The sequence below is a fragment of the Haematobia irritans genome, chromosome 1 (assembly GCF_050003625.1).
Source record: "Haematobia irritans isolate KBUSLIRL chromosome 1, ASM5000362v1, whole genome shotgun sequence".
In the NCBI taxonomy this organism is placed as follows: Eukaryota; Metazoa; Arthropoda; class Insecta; order Diptera; family Muscidae; genus Haematobia; species Haematobia irritans.
Genome location: NC_134397.1, coordinates 222017441 through 222041193, shown reverse-complemented (window position 1 = coordinate 222041193; position 23753 = coordinate 222017441). Strand labels below are relative to the sequence as shown.

At 31.1% G+C, this 23753-nt stretch overlaps 3 protein-coding genes and 1 long non-coding RNA gene across 5 annotated transcripts in view; 2 read left to right on the top strand and 2 right to left on the bottom strand.

The window, feature by feature from the left end:
- The window catches only part of Lerp (lysosomal enzyme receptor protein), a 393366-nt gene extending 378961 nt beyond the window's left edge, over positions 1-14405 (bottom strand). The window contains exons 1-8 of the mRNA XM_075292902.1: positions 13717-14405; positions 9618-9831; positions 9397-9551; positions 6664-6815; positions 6475-6603; positions 6267-6408; positions 5984-6102; positions 4737-4846 (exon numbers count right to left, since the gene is read on the bottom strand). Coding sequence (XP_075149017.1) covers positions 4737-4846; positions 5984-6102; positions 6267-6408; positions 6475-6603; positions 6664-6815; positions 9397-9551; positions 9618-9831; positions 13717-13821 — 1126 coding nt within the window. The 5' untranslated portion in view covers positions 13822-14405. The remainder of the gene's footprint in view (positions 1-4736; positions 4847-5983; positions 6103-6266; positions 6409-6474; positions 6604-6663; positions 6816-9396; positions 9552-9617; positions 9832-13716) is intronic.
- On the top strand, positions 12448-12923 carry LOC142219493 (uncharacterized). Its single transcript, XR_012717603.1, has 2 exons — positions 12448-12652; positions 12710-12923. It is a non-coding gene; the product is annotated as an uncharacterized LOC142219493 (long non-coding RNA).
- Positions 14406-17246: 2841 nt separating the features above from the next.
- IntS12 (integrator complex subunit 12) lies at positions 17247-18380 on the top strand. Its single transcript, XM_075292896.1, has one exon. The coding sequence runs from the start codon at positions 17333-17335 to the stop codon at positions 18245-18247; it is 915 nt and encodes a 304-aa protein (XP_075149011.1). The 5' UTR covers positions 17247-17332; the 3' UTR covers positions 18248-18380.
- Positions 18381-19252: 872 nt separating this feature from the next.
- On the bottom strand, positions 19253-21801 carry ball (nucleosomal histone kinase 1). Of its 2 annotated transcripts, XM_075292904.1 has the most exons (3): positions 21383-21801; positions 19917-21323; positions 19253-19850 (listed from the first exon to the last, which is right to left on the bottom strand). In XM_075292904.1, exons 1-3 carry the CDS (start codon positions 21614-21616, stop codon positions 19686-19688), a joined length of 1806 nt encoding a protein of 601 aa, XP_075149019.1. In that variant the 5' UTR covers positions 21617-21801; the 3' UTR covers positions 19253-19685. The 2 variants fall into 2 exon arrangements, with proteins under 2 accessions (XP_075149019.1, XP_075149018.1); XM_075292903.1 differs by having other exon boundaries at positions 19253-21323; positions 21383-21799.
- Positions 21802-23753: the final 1952 nt, after the last annotated feature.

The window sequence follows — 23753 nt, the reverse complement described above, 5'->3', positions numbered from 1 at the left end:
TGTGTCATTGAGGTAGACATAGAATCGGACAGCACTGTGCTTATTCAATGGACTGAATTGTCTAGGTAAGCCCGAAATGAAGAAATGGGCTGCCACTATTAGCGATACAAAGGCCGAACATCGACATTCATTTTTTTTTGTCGAAGTCGTCTTTATTTATCTTCCAAATCAACAAATTGATTTTTGAATTTTTTTCAAATGGGAGTTAAATAGACTTTTGATGTAATGAGAAATCGATTAATCGATTTTTTATAAATTTCGAAAATTCGAAGTCGCCTTGTATCCAAATCAAGGAACTCTGCGACTAGGATGGGAATATGTCCAGAGTGATCTGGCGACGCGTGTCATGTATCCCTTGGTTGCAGATGGGACACACGTCAGCTACACTCAAAAAAGTGCGTAGTTAAACTAACGTTAATTTTTTCAAACTCATTTTTTAGCAACAAATATTTGTTTGTATTAAAATTTTATTTTTTTTGTGAAATTTTCCGTTTTTTAAGTATGTTTCAAACATTTTATGAAAAAACAAACGTGGGTATAAAGTTCAATGACCATACACATAAGCTCAATATGAACTAAAACAAATGAAAATTTTCGTACGATTCCCGAAAATAGTAAGAATGAACTACACTGCAAAAAGCATGTCCGGTTCCAAAAATTTTGACTTTTACTCTAGGGTAATTCCAAAGTAAATGACCCCTACAGCTTAAAAATATTATTTTTTATGTATTTCTCCGCTAATATTACACATTCTTTTGCTATAACCAGCAACGAATTGACAACGAATTATGCAATAGAATATAGCTTTTCGTTTATGTTTTTTTACCCACAATAAGTGAATTCAAACACAAAAATCGTTTAAGTTTTTATATTGTAACAACCGTTACTTTTTCAAAGAATTTATTTTGATAAATAATTTTCTTTGATTTGAAAACAAACCTATTACTGAAAGAAAACATTACAAAGAATTTAATCAGATTTTTACTTGACACATCCTGTGCAAAATTTTACAATACATGATATTTGTTTCCGAAATATGAATACAGCACATTTATAAAGTAACGACCGTTACTTTTTTAATGGTCAAAAATAGTATTGAAATTAGATTTTTTATGAATGCTTTCGCCTGCTACCGAAGCTTGAACTTTCGTAGGTCCAAAATGAAGCAATCCTCGTGACATATATTCTTAGGGTGGAATTTTATTTAAAAAATCCCAGAATATCGGTAACGACCGTTACTTTGGAAACACCCTCTAATGATTTTGGTATTGATTCCGAGCCAAAGAAGCAGATAATTGAAGTAAGACTACCTATAAGATACAATTCTCTCTTATATTTGAGCCTTGCGTACCTGATTTTAAGAGGCTTATTTTAATGTTTTTTTTTTTAGCTTTATTCTTCATGTGCTCTGAAAGTCCTTTTCAAACGTGTTAGCGACATGTAAAAACGGCTTTAAAAAAGGTCTCCAATTTTTTTTTTGCTTTGTAGTCAAGATACAAAAAGTCAACTAATTTAAGGACGAATTTTAAAGAATTTTTCTGCATTATTAAACCAAGCTGACCTTAGTGAATTCTTGATTTTTTTGTAGATTTTGCCAAATATTCCTCTCCAACTAAGAGAATATACTTCTTGAATTTTCTATAGAAATAAAATTTAGACACAAGTTTCTATAAAGAAAAATGTTGACAAAATTTTCTATAGAAATAAAATTTTGACAAAATTTTCTATAGAAATAAAATTTTGACAAAATTTTCTATAGAAATAAAATTTTGACAAAATTTTCTATAGAAATAAAATTTTGACAAAATTTTCTATAGAAATAAAATTTTGACAAAATTTTATATAGAAATACAATTTTCTATAGAAATAAAATTTTGACAAAATTTTCTATAGAAATAAAATTTTGACAAAATTTTCTATAGAAATAAAATTTTGATCAAATTTTCTATAGAAATAAAATGTTGACAACATTTTCTATAGAAATAAAATTTTGACAAACTTTTCTATAGATATAAAATTTTGACAAAATTTTCTATAGATATAAAATTTTGACAAAATTTTCTATAGAAATAAAATTTTGACAAAATTTTCTATAGAAATAAAATTTTGACAAAATTTTCTATAGAAATAAAATTTTGACAAAATGTTCTATAGAAATAAAATTTTGACAAAATTTTCTATAGAAATAAAATTTTGACAAAATTTTCTATAGAAATAAAATTTTGATAAAATATTTTATAGAAATAAAAATGTTGACAAAATTTTCTATAGAGATAAAATTTGAAAAAATTTTCTACAGAAATAAAATTTTGACAAAATTTTCTATAGAAATGAAATTTTGACAAAATTTTCTACAGAAATAAAATTTTGACAAAATTTTCTATAGAAATAAAATCTTGACCAAATTTTCTATTGAAATAAAATTTTGACCAAATTTTCTATTGAAATAAAATTTTGACAAAGTCTTGACAAAATTTTCTATAGAAATAAAATTTTGACAAAATTTTCTATAGAAATAAAATTTTGACAAAATTTTCTACAGAAATAAAATTTTGACAAAATTTTCTATATAGATAAAATTTTGATAAAATTTTTTATAGAAATAAAATTTTGACAAAATTTTCTATAGAAATAAAATTTTGACAACATTTTCTATAGATATAAAATTTTCTATAGAAATAAAACCTTGACAAAATTTTTTATAGAAATAAAATGTTGACAACATTTTTTATACAAATAAAATTTTGACAAAATTTTCTATAGAAATGAAATTTTGACAAAATTTTCTATAGAAATAAAATTTTGACAACATTTCTATAGAAATAAAATCTTGACAAAATATTCTATAGAAATAAAATCTTGACAAAATTTTCTATAGAAATAAAATTTTGACAAAAGTTTCTATAGAAATAAAATTTTGATAAAATTTTCTATAGAAATAAAATTTTCTATAGAAATAAAACCTTGACAAAATTTTTTATAGAAATAAAATGTTGACAACATTTTTTATACAAATAAAATTTTGACAATTTGTTCTATAGAAATAAAATTTTGACAACATTTTCTATAGAAATAAAATTTGGGCAAAATTTTCTATAGAAATAAAATTTGGGCAAAATTTTCTATAGAAATAAAATTTTGACAAAATTTTCTATAGACATAAAATTTTAATAAAATTTTCTATAGAGATAAAATTTTGACAAATTTTTCTACAGAAATAAAATTTTGACAAAATTTTCTACAGAAATAAAATTTTGACAAAATTTTCTACAGAAATAAAATTTTGAACAACAACTGCTTAAAACGTTGTCATTTTTCGGTCGATTACCTTCTAGTAGGTCTTATTACTTACGTTAGAGTATCATCTATACGACCATGGAGAGAAAATGGTTTTTTAATGGTTTATACTTTTCTGGCGGAAAAGGTCCATTGTAAAATACGATTTTTTTGAAAATTTGGCCTTTCGCATCGATATTTTTTGAACCACTTAACTTATCACAGATCCAATTATAAACTATTATTGGTCATCTTAATACCTTTCATTTAAGTACCAACAATATAATCGGACATTTTTAACTCGAGATATAATTAAATTTAGTGAAAAGAGAGCGAAAAACTAAAAATAACGGGATATCTCCAAAACTGTTCCATAAAAATTTAAAAAATTTTTTCGAATTCAGCATATCAAAATACATAAGAAAATTTCTCTCTCTCATCAAGTGTACGTGACATTTTTGTTTTTGTAAACTAGTGAATTTTGACAAAATTTTCAGTAGAAATAAAACTTTGACAAAATTTTGTATAGAAATGAAATTTTGACAAAATTTTCTATAGAAATAAAACTTTGACAAAATTTTGTATAGAAATAAAATGTTGACAAAATTTTCTATAGAAATAAAATTTTGACAAAATTTTCTATAGAAATAAAATTTTGACAAAATTTTCTATAGAAATAAAATGTTGACAAAATTTTCTATAGAATAAAATTTTGACAAAATTTTCTATAGAAATAAAATGTTGACAAAATTTTCTATAGAAATAAAATGTTGACAAAATTTTCTATAGAAATAAAATGTTGACAAAATTTTCTGTAGACATAAAATTTTGATAAAATTTTCTATAGAAATAAAAATTTGACAAAATTTTCTATAGACATAAAATTTTAATAATATTTTCTATAGAGATAAAATATTGACAAAATTTTCTGTAGACATAAAATTTTGATAAAATTTTCTATAGAAATAAAATTTTGACAAAGTTTTGTATAGAAATAACGTTTTGACAAAATTTTCTATAGAAATAAAATTTTGACAAAAATTTTCTATAGGAATAAAATTTTGACAAAATTTTCTATAGAAATAAAGTTTTGACAAAATTTTTCATAAAAATAAAATTTTGCAAAATATGATTTTTGAAAAAAAAAAAACTTATTATTGTCAAGATTTTAGACAAGTATCCTTATGACAGAATGAGCTACACAACGATAGCGCACGAGGAAAATTTAAAATCGGTTCTCCCAATCAAGTTAATTAATTGTGTTCATGTTTTCCACAAGCAATAAAATTAAATGAACTTTTCATCTTTTATCTATGACCCCATTCGAAAATCTTGTTGATTGCCGTTGTATATTTGTTGGTCAACTTAAGCGATATATGTAATTAAACTTATTCCTTAATATTCTCGACGAAAGAGCAATCTCAGTAGTTCAGTTTTTAACGTTGACACATTTCACTTACCATCATTTTCCATACAAGGTTGACCTGCTGCTGAGCATATGGCAAATATATAGTTCTGATTATCTCGTTGCAATTTGAACTGTGTGTCCTTCAAAGAACTCATATCGATGCTGGATATCAGGAAAATGTAACGAAATGGCAAAGAGAAAATGAAAAATACGAAAAATATTATTAAGTTAAGATTCAAATTAAAAGGAAAAAATGTGAAAAATATGAATCAATATGTACACGGTCGAAATGCATTAAATTCTTTATTAATGAGAGACATATGTACATATAAGAGGTACTAACGAAATAATCATGTTTAAATGGAAATTTTAATATAAAGGAAGAACGGGAAAGAAGGAAGGACAAGTAAAATTAATACAAATTTTAATATCAAAGGCGAGGTAGATATATATTTGACTAAGAACCCAATAATAAAAAAGACGATATTAAATATACATCAAGTCACTGATCAAAGGCAGTAAGGAATATCTAGACATTTTTAATGGTGCTTGAACCGTGATTAATAAAAAGGAACACTTTTAATTAAAATATCTCTATATTCATATCATTAACCCTCTAATGCCCAATCCCGCCTTTAGGCGGGTTTCATTAAATAAGTAAGCTTTTAGTAAAACACACCTTAAGACAAAAAAATGAATAAAATAAAAAGAAAACTTAGTTGAACCTGTTCAAGAGACTTTGCAGCATATACTGAATTTTACCGTATACATTTTTCTTGATTAGTTTTCTTGATTTTGTGTCGTTAACATGAATATTTAGTCAGCTGACAAAAAAATTGGGGCATTAGAGAGTTCAAATATTGTTATTTTATTTTTTTTTAACAGAAATTGCTTCCATCGCCAGTATAAAAAACAATCACCGGAAAAAGAATTATGGGATTTTAATTTAAATTTTTATTAATTAAATTTAATTAAAATACCAACTTTTTTATTATTTTTTGTTATATTTTACAAAAATAATTGAATAAATTATTTTATATTATAGCTAAAAAACAATAGAATATTTTTCAATTTAATTCGAATTCACATACTTCAATTTGAATATTATTAAAATAAAATTTAGTGGAACTACTGCGCAGTCGGTTAATGAAAAACTATGGCTCGCCTCCACAGGCCAGCATTTTAAGACATTTTTACGATTAAATACAAGTCGATAGTTGAATGTGAATGAAAAGTCAAGCCAAGAAATCTAATTTATAGTTACTGAATTATATTACTTCTATTTTTCATAGAACTTACATCTCTTTGTCATGAGTTACGGCCGTACATGCTGGTAATTCATTACAAGCGTATTGAGTGGGGAAAGAAAATGTGTATAAACAATCATCGAAAGCACCGGTAAATTCGGGATGATCATTCTGAAATAAAATAAAAATAAATGTTTTAGTGATATTTTATAGGAGGGAAAACTATTTTCTGAAAATATTAAATATTAAAAAAAAAAAGATCGAATGAACAACAAAAAAACTCAAGAAAATTCATTCCTCCAAAATAAAAAACAATAGCAAAAGTATATACTCACCTTAAAATCTTTTTGACAGGTGAATGTAATTACAGATGTATAATTCGTTGAACCTTTACATGGTGTCGAAGAAGTGTGACGTATAATCAAATTTCCATTCTCAATGGTAGGATTACGTTGTGCTGAACCATAGTTAATAAACCTGAAACCAAATAAAAGAATCTTTCAATTGATATTTTCCAAATGTAAAACAAAACCAATTCATTACTTTTCCTTATAATTAGCTTCATGTTTGACAAAACAAACACTGCTATCTGATGGACACATGGCATTTTCACCATATAAAACGGGTTTGCAAATATTTATAACAAATGAATTTCCATTTCGATCAAAAGTCCTTTAAAATAAATAGACAAATTGTTAGTTTTACTGATGGAATGTAATAGATAGAATTTACCTATAATTGCTGTCACTTAGCGGCATTAGGTCATATACATGATTGCTTTTAGGATCATATACGCTACAATTGTTTCCTTTGACATTTTCCGGTTCTGGTAAACATGCAAATGGAGTCTCAAATGTAATATAGAAAGAACATGCGTCCGCAGCCTAAAAAGGGAGGTTGTAAAAAGGGATTATTGAATATATTGGAGGGATAAATGATGATTATTTAAAATATTTTGAACAACACTCATAGGAAAAAGTTTGTTAAACACAGAAGTAGGTGTTTGCTTGTACATTTTTGTACTTTGTAATCTAGCCGACAGACATTCATAAAGTGTGTAGGTTCTAAAATATTACCTAAAGTAAATCAAGGGACATTTATAACCTTGAATTATAAATGGATATTTATAAGCCCTCTGTCGTTAATAGGAGAGCTAGTTTCCTTGTATATAATTAAAAATTGTAAATTAATAAAATAAAATAATATATATTATTTGGAAGAACATTTTCCATACACAGAAAAAGCACGAAATTAATTAATCCAATTAATTTTTTAATTGAAATGTCTTCAACCAAGAATATGATAGTATCAATCATAGTTAACAGGTTGGCTGATAAGTCCCCGGTCTAACAAAGAAAAACACATTTTTTTGTCAAAATTCATTTTTATTATTCAACATAGTTCCCTCCAAGAGCGATACAACGATAATAATCTTTCAATTTTATGATACCATTTTGGTATTACTTCTTCGGTTTTGCCTCAAAATAGGCCTCAGTTTCGGCGATCACCTCTTCATTGCAGCCAAATTTTTTCCCTGCGAGCATCCTTTTGAGGTCTGAGAACAAGAAAAACATCGCTGGGGCCAGATCTTGTGAATACGGTGGGTGGGGAAGCAATTCAAAGCCCAATTCATGAATTTTTGCCATCGTTCTCAATGACTTGTGGCACGGTGCGTTGTCTTGGTGGAACAACACTTTTTTCTTCTTCATATGGGGCCGTTTTGCCGCGATTTCGACCTTCAAACGCTCCAATAACGCCATATAATAGTCACTGTTGATGGTTTTTCCCTTCTCAACATAATCGATAAAAATTATTCCATGCGCATCCCAAAAAAAAACAGAGGCCATTACTTTGCCAGCGGACTTTTGGAGTCCTTCCACGCTTCGGAGACGGTTCACCGGTCGCTGTCTACTCAGCCGACTGTCGATTGGACTCAGGAGTGTAGTGATGGAGCCATGTTTCATCCATTGTCACATATCGACGGAAAAACTCGGGTGTATTACGAGTTAACAGCTGCAAACGCCGCTCAGAATCAACAACTCGCGCGGCACCCATTTTGCACAGAGCTTCCGCATATCCAAATATTGATGAATGATATGACCAACACGTTCCTTTGATATTTTTAAGGCCTCTGCTATCTCGATCAACTTCATTTTACGGTCATTCAAAATCATTTTGTGGATTTTTTTTATGTTTTTGCCTGTAACCACCTCTTTCGGGCGTCCACTGCGTTCACGTCCTCCGTGCTCATTTCACCACGCTTGAATTTTGCATACAAATCAATTATTGTTGATTTCCCTGGGGCAGAGTTCGGAAACTCATTATCAAGCCAAATTTTTGCTTCCACCGTATTTTTTCCCTTCAGAAAACAGTATTTTATCAAAACACGAAATTCCTTTTTTTCCATTTTTTCACAATAACAAAGGTTGCTTCACAAAAGACGCTCTATTTCTCAAACTAATTGACTTACAGACGTCAAATTTTTACACGAATCATTTGAAGGTTGGTACTATATAAAAATAATATGCATTTAATACTAGCGACGCCATCTATGTGTCAGACCGGGGACTTATCAGCCAACCTGTTATAAGCATAAAAAATACTTGATTAAAAAATTAATTGATTTCAATAACAAATTTCAATTAATTTATTATTTGATTCTGTTAAAATTTTAGTTGATCTTGATTGCGATTCAATTAATTCTTTTAAGTTAAAGCGTAACTAGTTTCAATATATTTTAATTTCAGTTTGGTTAAATAATTGATTGTATCAAAGTAATTTTTATTAAAAATTGGAAAAAAATCCATATATTTTTAACTGAGTCTTCCGAGTACGAATTAATAAATTTTTTAGTTAAAAATGTTCAATCATTTTCTTAATTGACTTAAAGCTTCTTGTTTGATTAAAAAATTAATTAATTAATGGCTAATTAATTTTTTAATTGAAAAAGTTTTCAGCTTCAATCAACTATTTAATTGGAAGTATTTTGGTAATATTTTTTCTGTGTGCGATCCACCCAAAATGAGACTGTTAAATTTGGTTGATTTTTTCTAGAATTTTTTTAATTTTGGCATAATTTTTTGGCACCAATGCCAACCGTGGCAGCTACCCACAATATTACCCAATTTTAAAATATACACAAAAAAATTACAAAATTAATTGATCCAATTAATTGTTTAATTGAAATGTCTTCAATCACAGTAATGGTGTATCAATTAAAACAATTGAAAGACAATTAAAAAATTATTATTAAATTAAAAAATTTATTGATACTATTAATTTTTGTGATTGAATTTTGTTTCAATTAAAAAAAATTGTTGAATCAATTAAATTTTTAATTGAATATTTTTTAAAACTCAATTAAGCTTTAATTGGAGAATTGTTTGTGAAACATTTTCTGTGCACTAAGAGTCAATCAAATTCCCGTACTCATTATATTTCATAGATCAAAAAATATGTACTTACATACGATATCACACGAGACTGATTTCGATCCAATGTATAATCACAACCCATAAATACGTGCAATGCATAGTTTTGACTGGAGTTAGGACATTTTTCACCATTGGAAAATGTAAAGTACATTTTACCATTATTATACTCCAATTGTTGTTTGGTTCCTGCAACAGAATCATATATTTTATTTTATATTTTTGTGACACATTAGAGTGCATGGAAATCCTTACCCAAAACATATTCACTATTGTCAGACTTCTTCAAACAAGCAGCAGCATCATTACGTCCATGGCATGAACGTTTTAAATTTCCACAAATATTGAATTCAAATGTATCACCATAATCTCCACTTGCCCAATGGGCAAAATCCGTTTTCAAGGCACTAAAGTTGAAAACGTGTCCATGGACCGGTTCTGTTAGAGAGCACTCATTCGTAGAAAATATCTGGAAAAAAAGAAGTAAACAAATATTAACAAATGGTTGACTAGAACTCGACCGAAGCGGGGTTTTTTGGTCGAAGCCGATGTTCGGAAAACAATGATCGGTCGAAGACGAAGCGGAAGCCGATTATTTTTCTGCAATTTTAAAGAAATAATTAAAGAAATTTTGAGTGTTTTACCAAATTTTATGCAACAAATGCATAAACAACAATAAAAAGTAATTCAGTCCATGCATTATAATATTTTTTTAGAACAGACTTTATAGTGGTCAAAGTTCAGTCGTTTGGTATTATAATGACAAATGATTTTTTATACCCACCACCATAGAATGGTGATGGGGATATAATAAGTTTGTCATTCCGTGTGTAACACATCGAAATATCGATTTCCGACTATATGAAGTATATATATTCTTGGTCAGGGAGAAATTCTAAGACGATATAAGCATGTCCGTCTGTTGTAATCACGCTACAGCCTTCAATAATGGCGCTATCGTCCTGAAATTTGGCACAGATTCGTTTTTTGTTTGCTGGCAGGTCAAGTTCGAAGATGTGTTATATCGGTCCATGTTTTGATATAGTCCCCATATAAACCGATTTCCCGAATTGGGGAAATCCAATTTGCCTGAAATTAAAAATCTAGAGGTACTTGAGGACTATAAAAAGGTATGCCGAAAATGGTGCCCATCGGTCCATGTTTTGATATAGCCCATATATAAACCGATCTCCCGATTTTGCTTCTTGGGCGTCTAGAAACTGTATTTTTTATCCGATTTGCCTAAAATTGAAAATCTAGAGGTATTTTAGGACCATAAAAAGGTGCGCCGAAAATGGTGCTCATCGGTCCATGTTTTGGTATAGCCCCCATATAGACCGATCTCCCGATTTTGCTTCTTGGGCGTCCAATTTGCCTGAAATGGAAATTAGAAATATAGATGTATCTTAGGACCATAAAGAGGAGTGTCGAAAATGGTCCGTATCGGTCCATGTTTTGGTATAGCCCCTATATAGACTGATTGATTTCTTATGATGCTGTCATCATATTTTTATAGGTTTAATACTTCAAATTCGAAAAAAAATAATTTAGTTGAAAGAGGAATTATAATATTTTCTAGTGAAAAATCATCTAATTTGAACTTTTGGTTTCCCAACAAAAATTCCATTGGAAGATTATTGTGAAGAGCTCCTAAAAGCTGAAATTCAATATTAACACGGTGCACAAATGTTGACATAAACAAGTAAGGAAAGTCTAAAGTCTGGGCCGACTATATTATACCCTGCACAACTTTGTAGATCTAAATTTTCGATACTATATCACATCCGTTTGGTGCTATATATAAAGGTTTGTCCCAAATAAATACATTTAAATATTACTCGATCTGGACAGAATTTGATAGACTTCTACAAAATCTATAGACTCAAAATTTAAGTCGGCTAATGCACTAGGTTGGAACACAATGTTAGTAAAACAATATGGGAAACAGTTAAATCTGAAGCAATTTTAGGGAAACTTCGCAAAAGTTTATTTATGATTTATCGCTCGATATATATGTATTAGACGTTTAGGAAAATTAGTCATTTTTACAACTTTTCGACTAAGCAGTGGCGATTTTAAAGGGAAAATTTTGGTATTTTGACCATTTTTGTCGAAATCAGAAAAACATATATATGGGAGCTATATCTAAATCTGAACCGATTTCAACCAAATTTGGCACGCATGGCTACAATGCTAATTCTACTCCCTGTGCAAAATTTCAACTAAATCGGAGCAAACAATTGGCCTCTGTTGTCATATGAGTGTAAATCGGGCGAAAGCTATATATGGGAGCTATATCTAAATCTGAACACTACTAATTGTACTCCTTCAACCAAATTGGGCCAAAACTCTGGTTTTTAGGACCATATTAGTCCATATCGGGCGAAAGCTATATCTAAATCTGAACCGATTTCAATCAAATTTTGCACACTTAACTGCACTACTAATTGTACTCCTAGTGCAAAATTTCAAACAAAGTGGGCCAAAACTCTGGCTATTAGAACCATATTAGTCCATATCGGGCGAAAGATATATATGGGAGCTATATCTAAATCTGAACCGATTTCAATCAAATTTTGCACACTTGACTATACGACTAAGTTTTATGTTTGTACAAAATCGGTATAAAACTCTGGCTGCTGGGTCCATATTAGTGCATATCGGGCGAAAAATATATATGGGAGCTATATCTAAATCTGTACCGATTTCTTCCAAAATCAATAGGGTTCTATTCTGACCCAAATTAGGAACAAGTGCCAAATTTGAAGGCGATTGGACTTAAAATCACAAAAATGTGTTCACAGACAGACGGACGGACGGACAGACGGACATGGTTATATCGACTCAGGGACCCACCCTGAGCATTATTGCCAAAGACACCATGTGTCTATCTCGTCTCCTTCTGGGTGTTACAAACACATGCACTAACTTATTATACCCTGTTCCACAGTGTGGCGCAGGGTATAAAAAGAAATAGAAAATCAATGTTTTTCGCTGACAAAGATTTCCGCAAGGCATATTAAAGAGGTAAAGTCATGCAATCAGGTGACTACCCTGCCAGCATTTCAAAGTTCCATTTCAACCTCATCGTTACCACAGACTCGTAAATGTCACTTCAACCATCATGAAAAGGTACATCAAAAAGTACATGCAAGTAATTTGCCATCCCTACTGTTAAAAAAGCCATTTTTTTGTGAAACGCCAAGCGCAACCAGCTTGTTATATTTTAATTAAATAAAAACGAAAATAAAGTTCTGAAAACATAGATTATAAGCTTAAAATTGTGAAAGGTATATTGGTGAACAATTTGGTGATTTTCCAAATGGAATAAAGTGATTGTTTTTCAGATATTTTACAGACACGCTGCCTCCATGGAATAAAAACACTGGTTGATAGACGCAGCAACATGTAACTCGCTACTTGTAACTCAACATCATCATTAATGCCAAAAATTATGATAAATGTAATGTGATAGTGGTATAAATGTTATATTTTTAAGAATTTGTAAATGTTTAATCAAATTAATAAATATCTAAACAAACGTGTTTTACTCGACCACAATGATTCTTTTACAACTATCTTAAAATGCACTTTTTCTGATTGTTTGGAGGGTCCCTTATTAGCGTCGTTCTAAATTGATCTATAAAGGCACCTAATAATTGCACTCATGCGAAACATTTTTGTAGTAACTTGGCGTGGTACAACTTCTCAATAGTGACGGCGCTTTTCCGACGAGTTTTTGATGTCGTATATGATTGTTTTCGACGTAGGGGGATTCTCAAAAGAGTCCCCAAATTCAAAAAATGTTGGCAGGGATAGAATCACATGCATTTCCGACCCAAAATGTTCTTGAAATTCAAGAAAATCAGTTTTTGGATGGCTTTTACGAAATCGCATGAACTTATCTGTTTTGTTAAATTCGTAAAGATGCAGAAGACATTTAGCTAAAAAGTTCATTTATTAAAATATTTTGTCAAAATTATTGTACCATGAAAACTGATATCGGTTCAAAACTGTATACACAATAAGTACTACCGTGAATGATTTAGTACGTGTTGTGTATTGAAAAAAGTACGATAGTATTTCATTTTTCGTCCCTAATGCTTCGTACTAAGTTCGTTTCTGCGAAAAACGAATATCTTCATCTATCTCCGCAAATATGGTCTCAAACGCAGGGATGTTAAGTTATTTATGCGGGGTTAAAGTAATGCATTAAAAAGTGCTAAAATTGGGAGAAAAAAACAGCACCTGGCAACCATAGTCAAAACATATGACGTTCATATTTTCACCCCTCCAACCAAATACCCCTCTTCAAATTCCACAAACATGACAAAAAACAACAACAGTTACTTACCAAAGGATTCGTGGCATCGGCTTTGACATTGAATATGCATCCTAGTAGTAGAAAAAGGCACCAGGTTGGCGACATCATCCGAACAGCCATTATAACAAAGTGCATACAAGTCAGATGGTAGTTTGTATTTTTTTCCAGTATTTTCCAATAAGAAAATGTAAGAGGGTTGTTGTTGTCAAAAATATTTGGCTTTTGTTAACACAAATGTTTTCAATATTCTGTTGTTAATGGTTATGCTTGTATTTACGTATAAAACTTTAGAAACACTCGCACTTATGACTTTCTTAAACCATTGCAATCACTTTGCGACAATAAACAAAGAAATTCGAATTGGGTAGCCCATCAAAAAGAATTAAACACTTTGTTTTTATTTTCATACAAAACAGTATTGTTTTCTTAACTTTTAACTAAGCAACGCGATAACGCTTTTTATCTGTTAACGACCACCTTAACTGCCGGTTCTAAATGTTCAACTCACTAATACACGTACGACGCGGTATCTCACGAACCGATATTTCAATGACTATTATTACGCTTCGATGAATAATATAATGTTGGCCCGATATATTTGATTTGATATATGTATGTTCTAATTGTTTAACCGCAAAATTAGAACATCACACAATCCGCGAAATGCACAAACTGACAGGTAAACAATGTGTAATTTTTCTCATTTCTCTGGTTTTATTTTGACATATCCGTTTTGTTGTGGTCTCCACACAGAGTTGCCAAGAATGTTGTTTTCTAAAATAGCTCAGCTAAATAGCGATTGCTTTATTATGCATCCATTTTTTTAATAATATAATAATAACTTATTATTACGTAAACACAGAAAAAAAAATCACGAATATTTTTTCAATTAAAGTCTTAATTGAGTTTTAAAATATATTCATTTAAATTTTTTTTGATTGGACAAATTTTTAAATTAAACAAAAATCAATAATTTCAATTAATTTTTTAATTGTATCAATCAAATTTTTAATTGACTTTCAATTATTTTTTTTAATTAATACTATAATTTCTGTGATTGAAGTCGTTTCAATTAATAATTAATTGGATCAATACATTTCGTGATTGAAAACAAAAAATATTTTGTCAAAATCCCTGCCAGCATTTCAACGTTCCATTTCATCCTCATCGCTATCACAGACTCGTAAGTGACACTGCAACTATCGCCAACTGTGATGGGGTAAATATATCAAAAAGTACACAATGTACATGGAAGTATTTTGCCATCACTATTGTTACAAGAGCCATTTTATATTTTGTGAAACACCAAGCACAACTAGCTTCTTATATTTTATTTAAATAAAAATGATAATGAAGTGCAAAAAACATAGTTATTTCGCTTAAAATTGTGAAAGGTATATTGGTGAACAATTTTTGACTTTCCAAATGGAATAAAGTGATAGTTTTTCAAATATTTTTCCAGACACGCTGCCTCCATTGGGAATAAAAGCACTGGCTGATAGACGCTACAACATGTGACTTGCAACTTGTAACTCAACATCAATCTTTTATTTATGCATAAAAATATGTTAAATGTGATGTGATAGTCGTATAAATGTTATATTTATGAGAATTTATAAATGTTTAATAAAATTAATAATCATCTAAACAATCGGGGTTTACTTCACCACAATGATTCTTTTACAACTATCTTAAAATTCACTTTTTCTGATTGTTTGAAGGGGCTCTTATTGGCGTCGTTCTAAATTTATTAAAAAAGGCACCTAATAATTGCACTCATGCGATACTTTTTTGTAGTAACTTGGCGTGGTACAACTTCTCAATAGTGACGGCGCTTTTCCGAGGAGTTTTGGATATCGTATACGACTGTTTTCGACGTAGTGGGGATTCTCAGAAGCGCCCACAAATTCAAAAAATGTTGGCAGGGATAGGGCTGTCATTCGGTATCGATTTTCAAAAATCCCAGGATTCGGGATTTCAAAATATAAACAATCTACAGTGCCAAAAAATTGTTGTTCATTAAAACAATTTAGTTTAATTCAATTTTATTACCAAAAAAAACAACAACAAAAGAACGTAAGAGTAAATTAAAAAACAATTTTTAATTGCTATCATACTTAACGAACACTTAGCCCAACTCAACATTTCACTATGGGCGGAAATCGCAAAACAGCGGTAAATAGTCAAATTTTCAAAATCAAAAATTATTGGATGTTCCAATTGAAATTAATTTAGAACATATTGGAAAGTACTAATCGAAATTTAATTTAAAACTTGGCAAACCCTGTTCGTGAGAAAAAAGCTACCAATGTTTACCAACATTTATACAAGTTAAGTGCACTCAAGAAAAGCAAAAATGGAAAAATTTCGTGCTTAATTTTTTCGCTATAAAGGTGAGTATTAAGTTCGAGTTTAGCCGCTAAAGGTGAGTATTAAGTTCGAGTTTTGCCGCTAAAATCGCTAAAGTGAAAACTAAATCAGTAAGAAAAATGAATGAAATTATACATATTTGTTACAAATTTTATTATAACTTGATGAGGAAAAGCCCAAAGCAAACTTTCACAAAGTTTTTATTCCTTAAAATGGATTATTAAAGAAAAGTAATCGTGAAAAAATGACTTTTTAGCGGCTAAACTCGAACTTAATACCCACCTTAAAACGTCATTTTTCCCCACTACGTCGAAAATAGTCGTACACGATATCCAAAACTCCTCGGAAAAGCGCCGTCACTATTGAGAAGTCGTACCACGCCAAGTTACTACAAAAAAGTATCGCATGAGTGCAATTATTAGGTGCCCTTCTGGATACATTTAGAATGACGCGAATAAGAGCCCCTTCAAACAATCAGAGAAAGTGCATTTTAAGATAATTGTAAAAGAATCATTGTGGTCAAATAAAACACGATTGCTTAGATGTTTATTAATTCGATTAAAAATTTATAAATTCTCATAAATATAACATTTATACGACTATCACATCACATTTAACATATTTTTATGCATTAATAAAATATTGATGTTGAGTTCCAAGTTGCAAGTTACATGTTGTAGCGTCTATCAGCCAGTGCTTTTATTCCCAATGGAGGCAGCGTGTCTGGAAAAATATTTGATAAACTATCACTTTATTCCATTTGAAAAGTCAAAAATTGTTCACCAATATTCCTTTCATAATTTTAAGCGAAATAACTATGTTTTCAGCACTTCATTATCGTTTTTATTTAAATAAATTATATGAAGCTAGTTGTGCTTGGTGTTTCACAAAATATAAAATGGCTCTTGTAACAATAGTGATGGCAAAATACTTTCATGCGAATAGTGATGGTAAAATACTATCACAGTTGGCGATTATTGCAGTGTCACTTACGAGTCTGCGGTAGCGATGAGGATGAAATGGAACTTTGAAATGCTGGCAGGGTAATTGTTCATTTTTCAGATTTTAACTTTCAAATATTTTGTTACCGTTACAGAATGCTTAAATTCAACTATTTTTCAAACAGTGTTTGTTAGGGCCGGATTGCAGTCGAGAAAGTGGACGAACAAACCTATTCAAATCATATGTTAGTATTCCTCCGTTCTGCTTCGTATAATTAAAGAACACGGCATAGTGGCCGGTTCCTCGCAATTTCAAAGATTGAAATTTATTTGCAATGTCTTCAACAAGTGAACTTGAAGCTCTTTTAAAGAAGGCGGTAACGCTTTTGCAATCTTCCCATGCCAGTTCTGCCACCGAGTTGCGTTTACTACTCGACGAAGAGATAAAGAAAAGATATGGTCCGGAGAAAACGCTTACAAACAATATGACCAAAAAACAGCTGGAGGAAGAGGCAAATTTCCCGGGTAGATCTGTGACACCTCAACCACAGCCTATTGAAACAGAGGAAGTAATCAATCTTGTTAATTCTCCGGCCAAAACCATATCCGATGATTCTGATGATGCTGTTAGTGGTGGAGGTGGTGGTGGTGGTGCCATGCTATCCACAGCTGAAGACGAAGCCAATTTGAAGGAGTTCGGTGATTTGAATTGTTACGTGTGTGGTGAAATGATGTTCACGGCAACGAATCGATTGATCGAGTGCTCAAGATGTGGGGCATTGTATCATCAAGATTGCCACAAACCACCAATAACTGACGAGGAAGCTTCCGAAGATCAATGGCAATGTGATAATTGTGCCACCAAACCAACAACTAGCAAAGCTAGTGGAAATGTTGTGGTCGTTCCGGACGAGCCTATGCCCCTGATAGCCACCTCTGTGGCTTCCATTAAGTCAAAATCTTCAGCAACTTCGTCAAGATCCTCTTCATCATCCAATTCATCATCGCCTTTCTATAAAATGGAACAACCTTCAACGCCGGCACCTTCAAAGAGTTCAGCAAAGAGTCACAAAGATGAACGATCTTCCGTTACTGGTGCCAGTATTAGCAGTAAAATATCCTCATCGCTGAATGCACCTAGTTCCTCTTCGTCATCATCATCCTCGAAGAAACATTCGTCGTCATCGTCCTCATCTAGTAAAACAAAATCTTCTAAACATCACGATAGCAAACGGAAGTCTAGCAAATAAATATAATCAATTGTGTATTCTTTGTACTAGGACTTACAAAGACTAAGCCATGTTGGCACTTTAGATATCTAAGCAAGAATAAAATTTTGATAAAGGTGTATTTTGTAATAATAAAATAAGTCTTGACATTTTATTTATTTTTTTTTTCTCAAAAAATAAATTGTTATAAAGAGAGGTTTTCAAGACAGAAATCGTCTGAAAACATGCAACTTCTGGGCACTCAAAACATATCTGGGACAAAATAGTAATGTGGTACAACGATTTGGCATTCCTGATTTTGATCGACTCGAATTTTATGAGTCATAGGTCAAAATCGAGGATAGACCCATTAAGAATGTATGTGAAAAACCGATGTGTATAATCCATGTTGCTCATATTTCTTTATGCCTTTAAAACTGCTCCAGATTTAAGCAAATCCGATCAAAAGAAATTCTATCTCAGATTTTACTTTTCTTGAGCGACTACAGATGTCAAATTTCTGGTAAATCAAATCAAATTTTGGGGTAAATCAAGCCTTGGTGCCAATTCCACTTTTCTATCGCAGATTGGTTATTTAGATGATGCACCCCTCTCTTACAATGAGTGCTGCCTGAATCAATGATTAGTTCATTAACAAGGGGACCTTATTTTTACAGCCGAGTCCGAACAGCGTTTCACATTGCGTTGGAACCACTTATTGAAGCTTTGTTGTGTCTTGCTCGACACTGGGATTAAGCTTTGTGTACAAGACAGGTAAGGTTATCATTGCACCATAGTTGCTCCTTTATACCACAGATAAAATATTGGATTCATGGAGGGACCTTGTGCATTCTCCTATATGTCATCAAGTCACTCAGAATATTGCACATTTTAGTATTGGGCGAGTTTTTGTCCCATATATATGTGCAAAATGTCTGTGTAATTATAAATTTATTTTTTTTAATATCATTTGGAGACCTTTTGAAAATTGCGATCCACCTTTTCCAAATGGCGAAATATCTATGATGTATAAAAAAACGAAAGGTCTTGAGCTTGAAAAACAATTTATTTATGAAATTTTATATCCACGAAACAGTAACGAATATAATTTTTTATTTTTTTATATTTTAACGAATGAAAACAACAAGTAAAAATTTCTATAAATTGTAGAGATAACCATGTAGTATACTCCAGAATTTCACACATGGTAGAATTATATGGAAAATATATTCACAATTGTTGTGATAAAAGAAAATAGTGTTTAAATTTAATTAGTGAAAGAATAACATTTAATTTATGAATATAATATGCCTCGACGATACTGTTTGGAGAGTTTGTTGTTGTAACCTAATTAACATATTACAAAAAACGTTCATCAAATGTAATATAAAACATAAAAATAAGATTCATTAAAAAAGTAAGAAGACTATTCATCTGCTGCATCATGGAATGCTAAAATTTATATAAATGCTAAAACTTATCACGGTGACTGATGAATTCGACGAGATTTTTTAACTGTAACAGCGGGAGTGCGAGGACTGCTAACATCATCACTGTTTCCAACTTTGCGAACATTTACTCTAGTTACAGGCGTTGAACTAGATGTTTTGCCAGAGGGTGTAGACCTTGATGTGCTAGTATGTTCCTGCGATGGTTGCAATGGCTTCTTCTTACGCTTCACATTAACAATAACATTGGCGTCCATACTTACATCTAATTCGAAGTTGAATTCATATGTTTTTGTGGGCTTCTTATTTGGTGTTAGTCTGTCATTGATTATGGTTTTGCCCGACCGTGATGAGGACATGGTAATGGCGGGTGACATACGAATACTTGCCTTGGTATTCAATGGTGTCCGCTGTCTAATTCTTGGTGAAGAGGTAGATGAATTGTTGCCCGGTGATGTGCGTTTCAAAGGTGACCTTCTTTTAGAGTTTGATCCTGCCAAAGAACCATTCAATTTTGATTTTTTAATTGGGGATGGCGAAAGTGTAGCATTGGAGAGATTTAAAGATTTCCTCTTTAGTGAGGTATTACTTTTTACTGGTGACAATTTGGGAGTATCTTTTGGTGTGCCCTTGGCAGCCATTCGTTTCGGAGTTGATTTCGGTGTGTATTTTTCTGTAGTTGATTTTACGTTTGGTTCTTTTTTAATCAGACGTTTAGTTTGAAAGATTACATCTTTATCGTCATCATCACTAGCATTAATAATCTCATCTTCTGACTCATCGATTGGTTTTTTAACTTTTCCCTTAGCAGCTATATTTTTGGCTTTGCTTGTTGAAGGTCCATCATCACTATCTATTCCCTTCAATTTAAAATCCAAGTCTCCTGTGTTGGGAACACGTAACACTTTCAAGGCATTTTCAAATATTTTGTTGCATTTGTCGTAATCCGGTACTTCATTGTATTCCATTTTGGCAACATATTTCATATAAAGTAGAATAGCCTCTGGAACGCCTTTAGGGAATAGTTTCTTCAAATTTGTGGATACGTCCGACATAAAGTCTTCTTTGGACTTTTGTACTTTATTTGGATTTGCCAGCAGCTTGTCTCTAACCCAAGGCAATTCAACCCCAAACCACTCGATGAGATTATAGCCCAAAATTTCCAAATCTGCTCTCATAGTGGGCACACCCAAATGCGCGTCGCGAGATGTATATTCTATGGTTCCATTGTGCATCTTTTTAGGATCGGGTTTGAAATCGCTTGTGGTGTAACGTGAGGATAGACCAAAGTCCACCAGATATGCCTGATGTTGTTGTTTGGGTCCGAAGCCCAATAGAATATTAGCTGCTTTCAAATCTGCGTGCACGTAACCACAACCATGAATAAATCTATAAACGTCAATCATTTGCATTGCCAAACGATAGCAGGTACCCTGTGGAAGCCGTCGACCATTATTAAGAAAATGCTTGGCCACATCCGATCCGTAACGTGGCATGACAATGAATCTATGTTTAATACCATTAATTTCAACGGACCCATTGCCAACCATGTACGGCATACCTAAGCTTTTGAGGTGATGCTCTTTTTGAAATTTCCGTATGTCATCTAATTTTGCATTTCTCATATAGAAATGCATTTCCACAAACAAGGGTCCATTATCATGGGGTTCCTAAACAAAAATACATTTTTATCATATTCAAGTTGGAAGAGTGTTTACGTAGTACTTACACATTTCACAACATAATCGTATTTGTTCTCCCCCTTTTTAGTTGCAGTATAGATATCTCCAAAGCCTCCACTTCCAATCGATGGCCCTATCTTCCATTCGGTCTTCGTCAAATCTTTCAGGATCGTTCCTTCATTAACTTTTTCTGGCATATTGTACAATTTGGATTTCTTTGCTCCTGGTGCGCCTTTTTTGGCGCCTCCTCCCGGAGCTTTTTTAGCGGCCGGTTTAGGCATTGTTCACGTTTTATGTGTTGAACAATAATACAAAACAACTAATTGCTTTTCAAATGCCGCTATTTAATAATCACTTATATATTATTGATTGTTTTGACAAGCTATAGCAATATCATTGCTTGCCCGTTTTTTGCCAATTTTAAACTTGTTTTGGCATGCTTTGTTTTCTTTCTCGGCTTGGGCATTCGTTGAGTTTATTTAAACTTGGCATCATTTATAAAATAATTGCCACTTTTTTATAAGAACACAGAAAAAAATATCACCAAAATATTTCCAATTAAAAAGTTAATTGAAGTTGAATATTTTTTCAATTAATAAATTAATTGATACAATTAACTTTTTAATCAAGATAGAACATAAAGTTAATTAAGTCAATGATTGAAAATTTTAAAATTTTTAATTAAAAAATTAATTGATACAATTAACTTTTTAATCAAATTCGGAAGACTAAGTCAGTTAAAAAAAATGATGAACATTTCTTAATCCAAATAAAAACTCTAAACCAATTCAGAAAGTAATTGAAAATAGTTACCTTTTTAAATAAAAAATTAATTGGGGTTTGCATTCAAAATCAATTAAATTTTTAATTGAATCAATTAAAAAATTAATTGAAAATTGCTAATGACATCAATTAATATTTTAATCAAGAATTTTTTCTATGCCCAATTAAAACTGTGATTGATACTATCATTTTCGTGATTGAAGACATTTCAATTAAAAAATTAATTGGGTCAATTAATTTCGTGATTGAATCAGAAAAAAATTTTTTTGTGTGAAAGTGGATATCTTGGCTGAAGAAAGAGGTTGAATCACGACTACAAAAACAAAAAATTTGCAGCCAATTTCTCATATCCGAAACGAATGCTTTCGTTCGACTAGAATGCCCAAAACAGCTGAATTTATAAAGGAAAATCAGCATTTCAGTCGAACCGAAGTGTTCGTTTCGGATATGAGAAATTGGCTGTTAATATGTTGTTTACAATTTTAAGAAGTCAAAATCAGCTTAAAAACGAATCGTATGGCATTGGTAAAAGTGGCAATTATTTATTCCTTCAATTGTTCAGAAAAAAATAATTCAAATCCAGAGAAAAGTGAAGGTTCAAATTTAATTGCGTCACCTATGAGTGATTGTGAAGTGGTGTTCCGAGGAACGCCGATATAAGACAAATAAGACTATAATACCCACCAAAGTTAAGAATGGTGGGTAAGTCAGTCAAATGACTCCTCGCCAGCTATTAACAAAAACAGTTCATGGTGCAGTTCAAAAACTGATGTGTGTGGTATTTTGGGACTGGAATATGTTATCAAGATACTAAAGTCATCTTCGAACAATTCTCCAGCAAGGAATGCGAGAGTTGGTTTTAGATGCATTTGCCATGCTGTGTCATTTGGAGAGCTGTAACCGCCATAAACACATGATTATGACATCTTAAAATTTTGTCGAAAAAAAAATTGTAATCATATGGGCCCATGATTTAACCTTCTTGTTCAGCCATTGGGGATATATTTAGAAACGCATAATGGTAAGGCCTTTTGAATTTTCGCTTTGAAAATTCGTTTATATTCGCGGTTAAAAACCGGTACTATCGAGTTGAAAATCAAATAGTTATTTTTGCGATAATTTTTTCTAAAATAATAAATGAAAACAAATATATTCCTTTTAAATCATAATAGAATTTAGTTGAAAAAAATTATTTGCTTTTAATTGCACTATTTTGATAAAGTAATCGCGGAAATTGAATAAAAAACTTTCCCACACAGAAAAAAATTCCACGAAAATTTTTCCACTTAAAGTCTTAATTGAGTTTTAAACAATATTTAATTAAAAATTTAATTGAAACTTTTTAATTGGAACAAAAATCAATCACAAAAATTAATAGTATCAATTATTTTTTTAATTGGATCAACTAATATTTTAATTGACTTTCAATTAATTTTGATAACGACATTTCCAATATACATAAACTTTTAAATATATAACGTTTTAAATCTATAAAATATATAACCCCGAATGCGCGGAATATGAAAATAGATTTTAGTATTTTTCACAATTATGTAATTGAATAGTATTTCATTATTTAAGGTGGGTATTAAGTTCGAGTTTAGCCGCTAAAGACGTCATTTTTCACGATTACTT

Bases quoted from the DNA above. Each gene is read 5' to 3' on its own strand.
- ball (XM_075292903.1), bottom strand. From the start codon at position 21,616: ATGCCTAAACCGGCCGCTAAAAAAGCTCCGGGAGGAGGCGCCAAAAAA. The intron at 21,324-21,382 runs GTAAGTACTACG...ATTTTTGTTTAG, and splicing joins ACGATTATGTTGTGAAATGT to GAACCCCATGATAATGGACC.
- IntS12 (XM_075292896.1), top strand. From the start codon at position 17,333: ATGTCTTCAACAAGTGAACTTGAAGCTCTTTTAAAGAAGGCGGTAACG.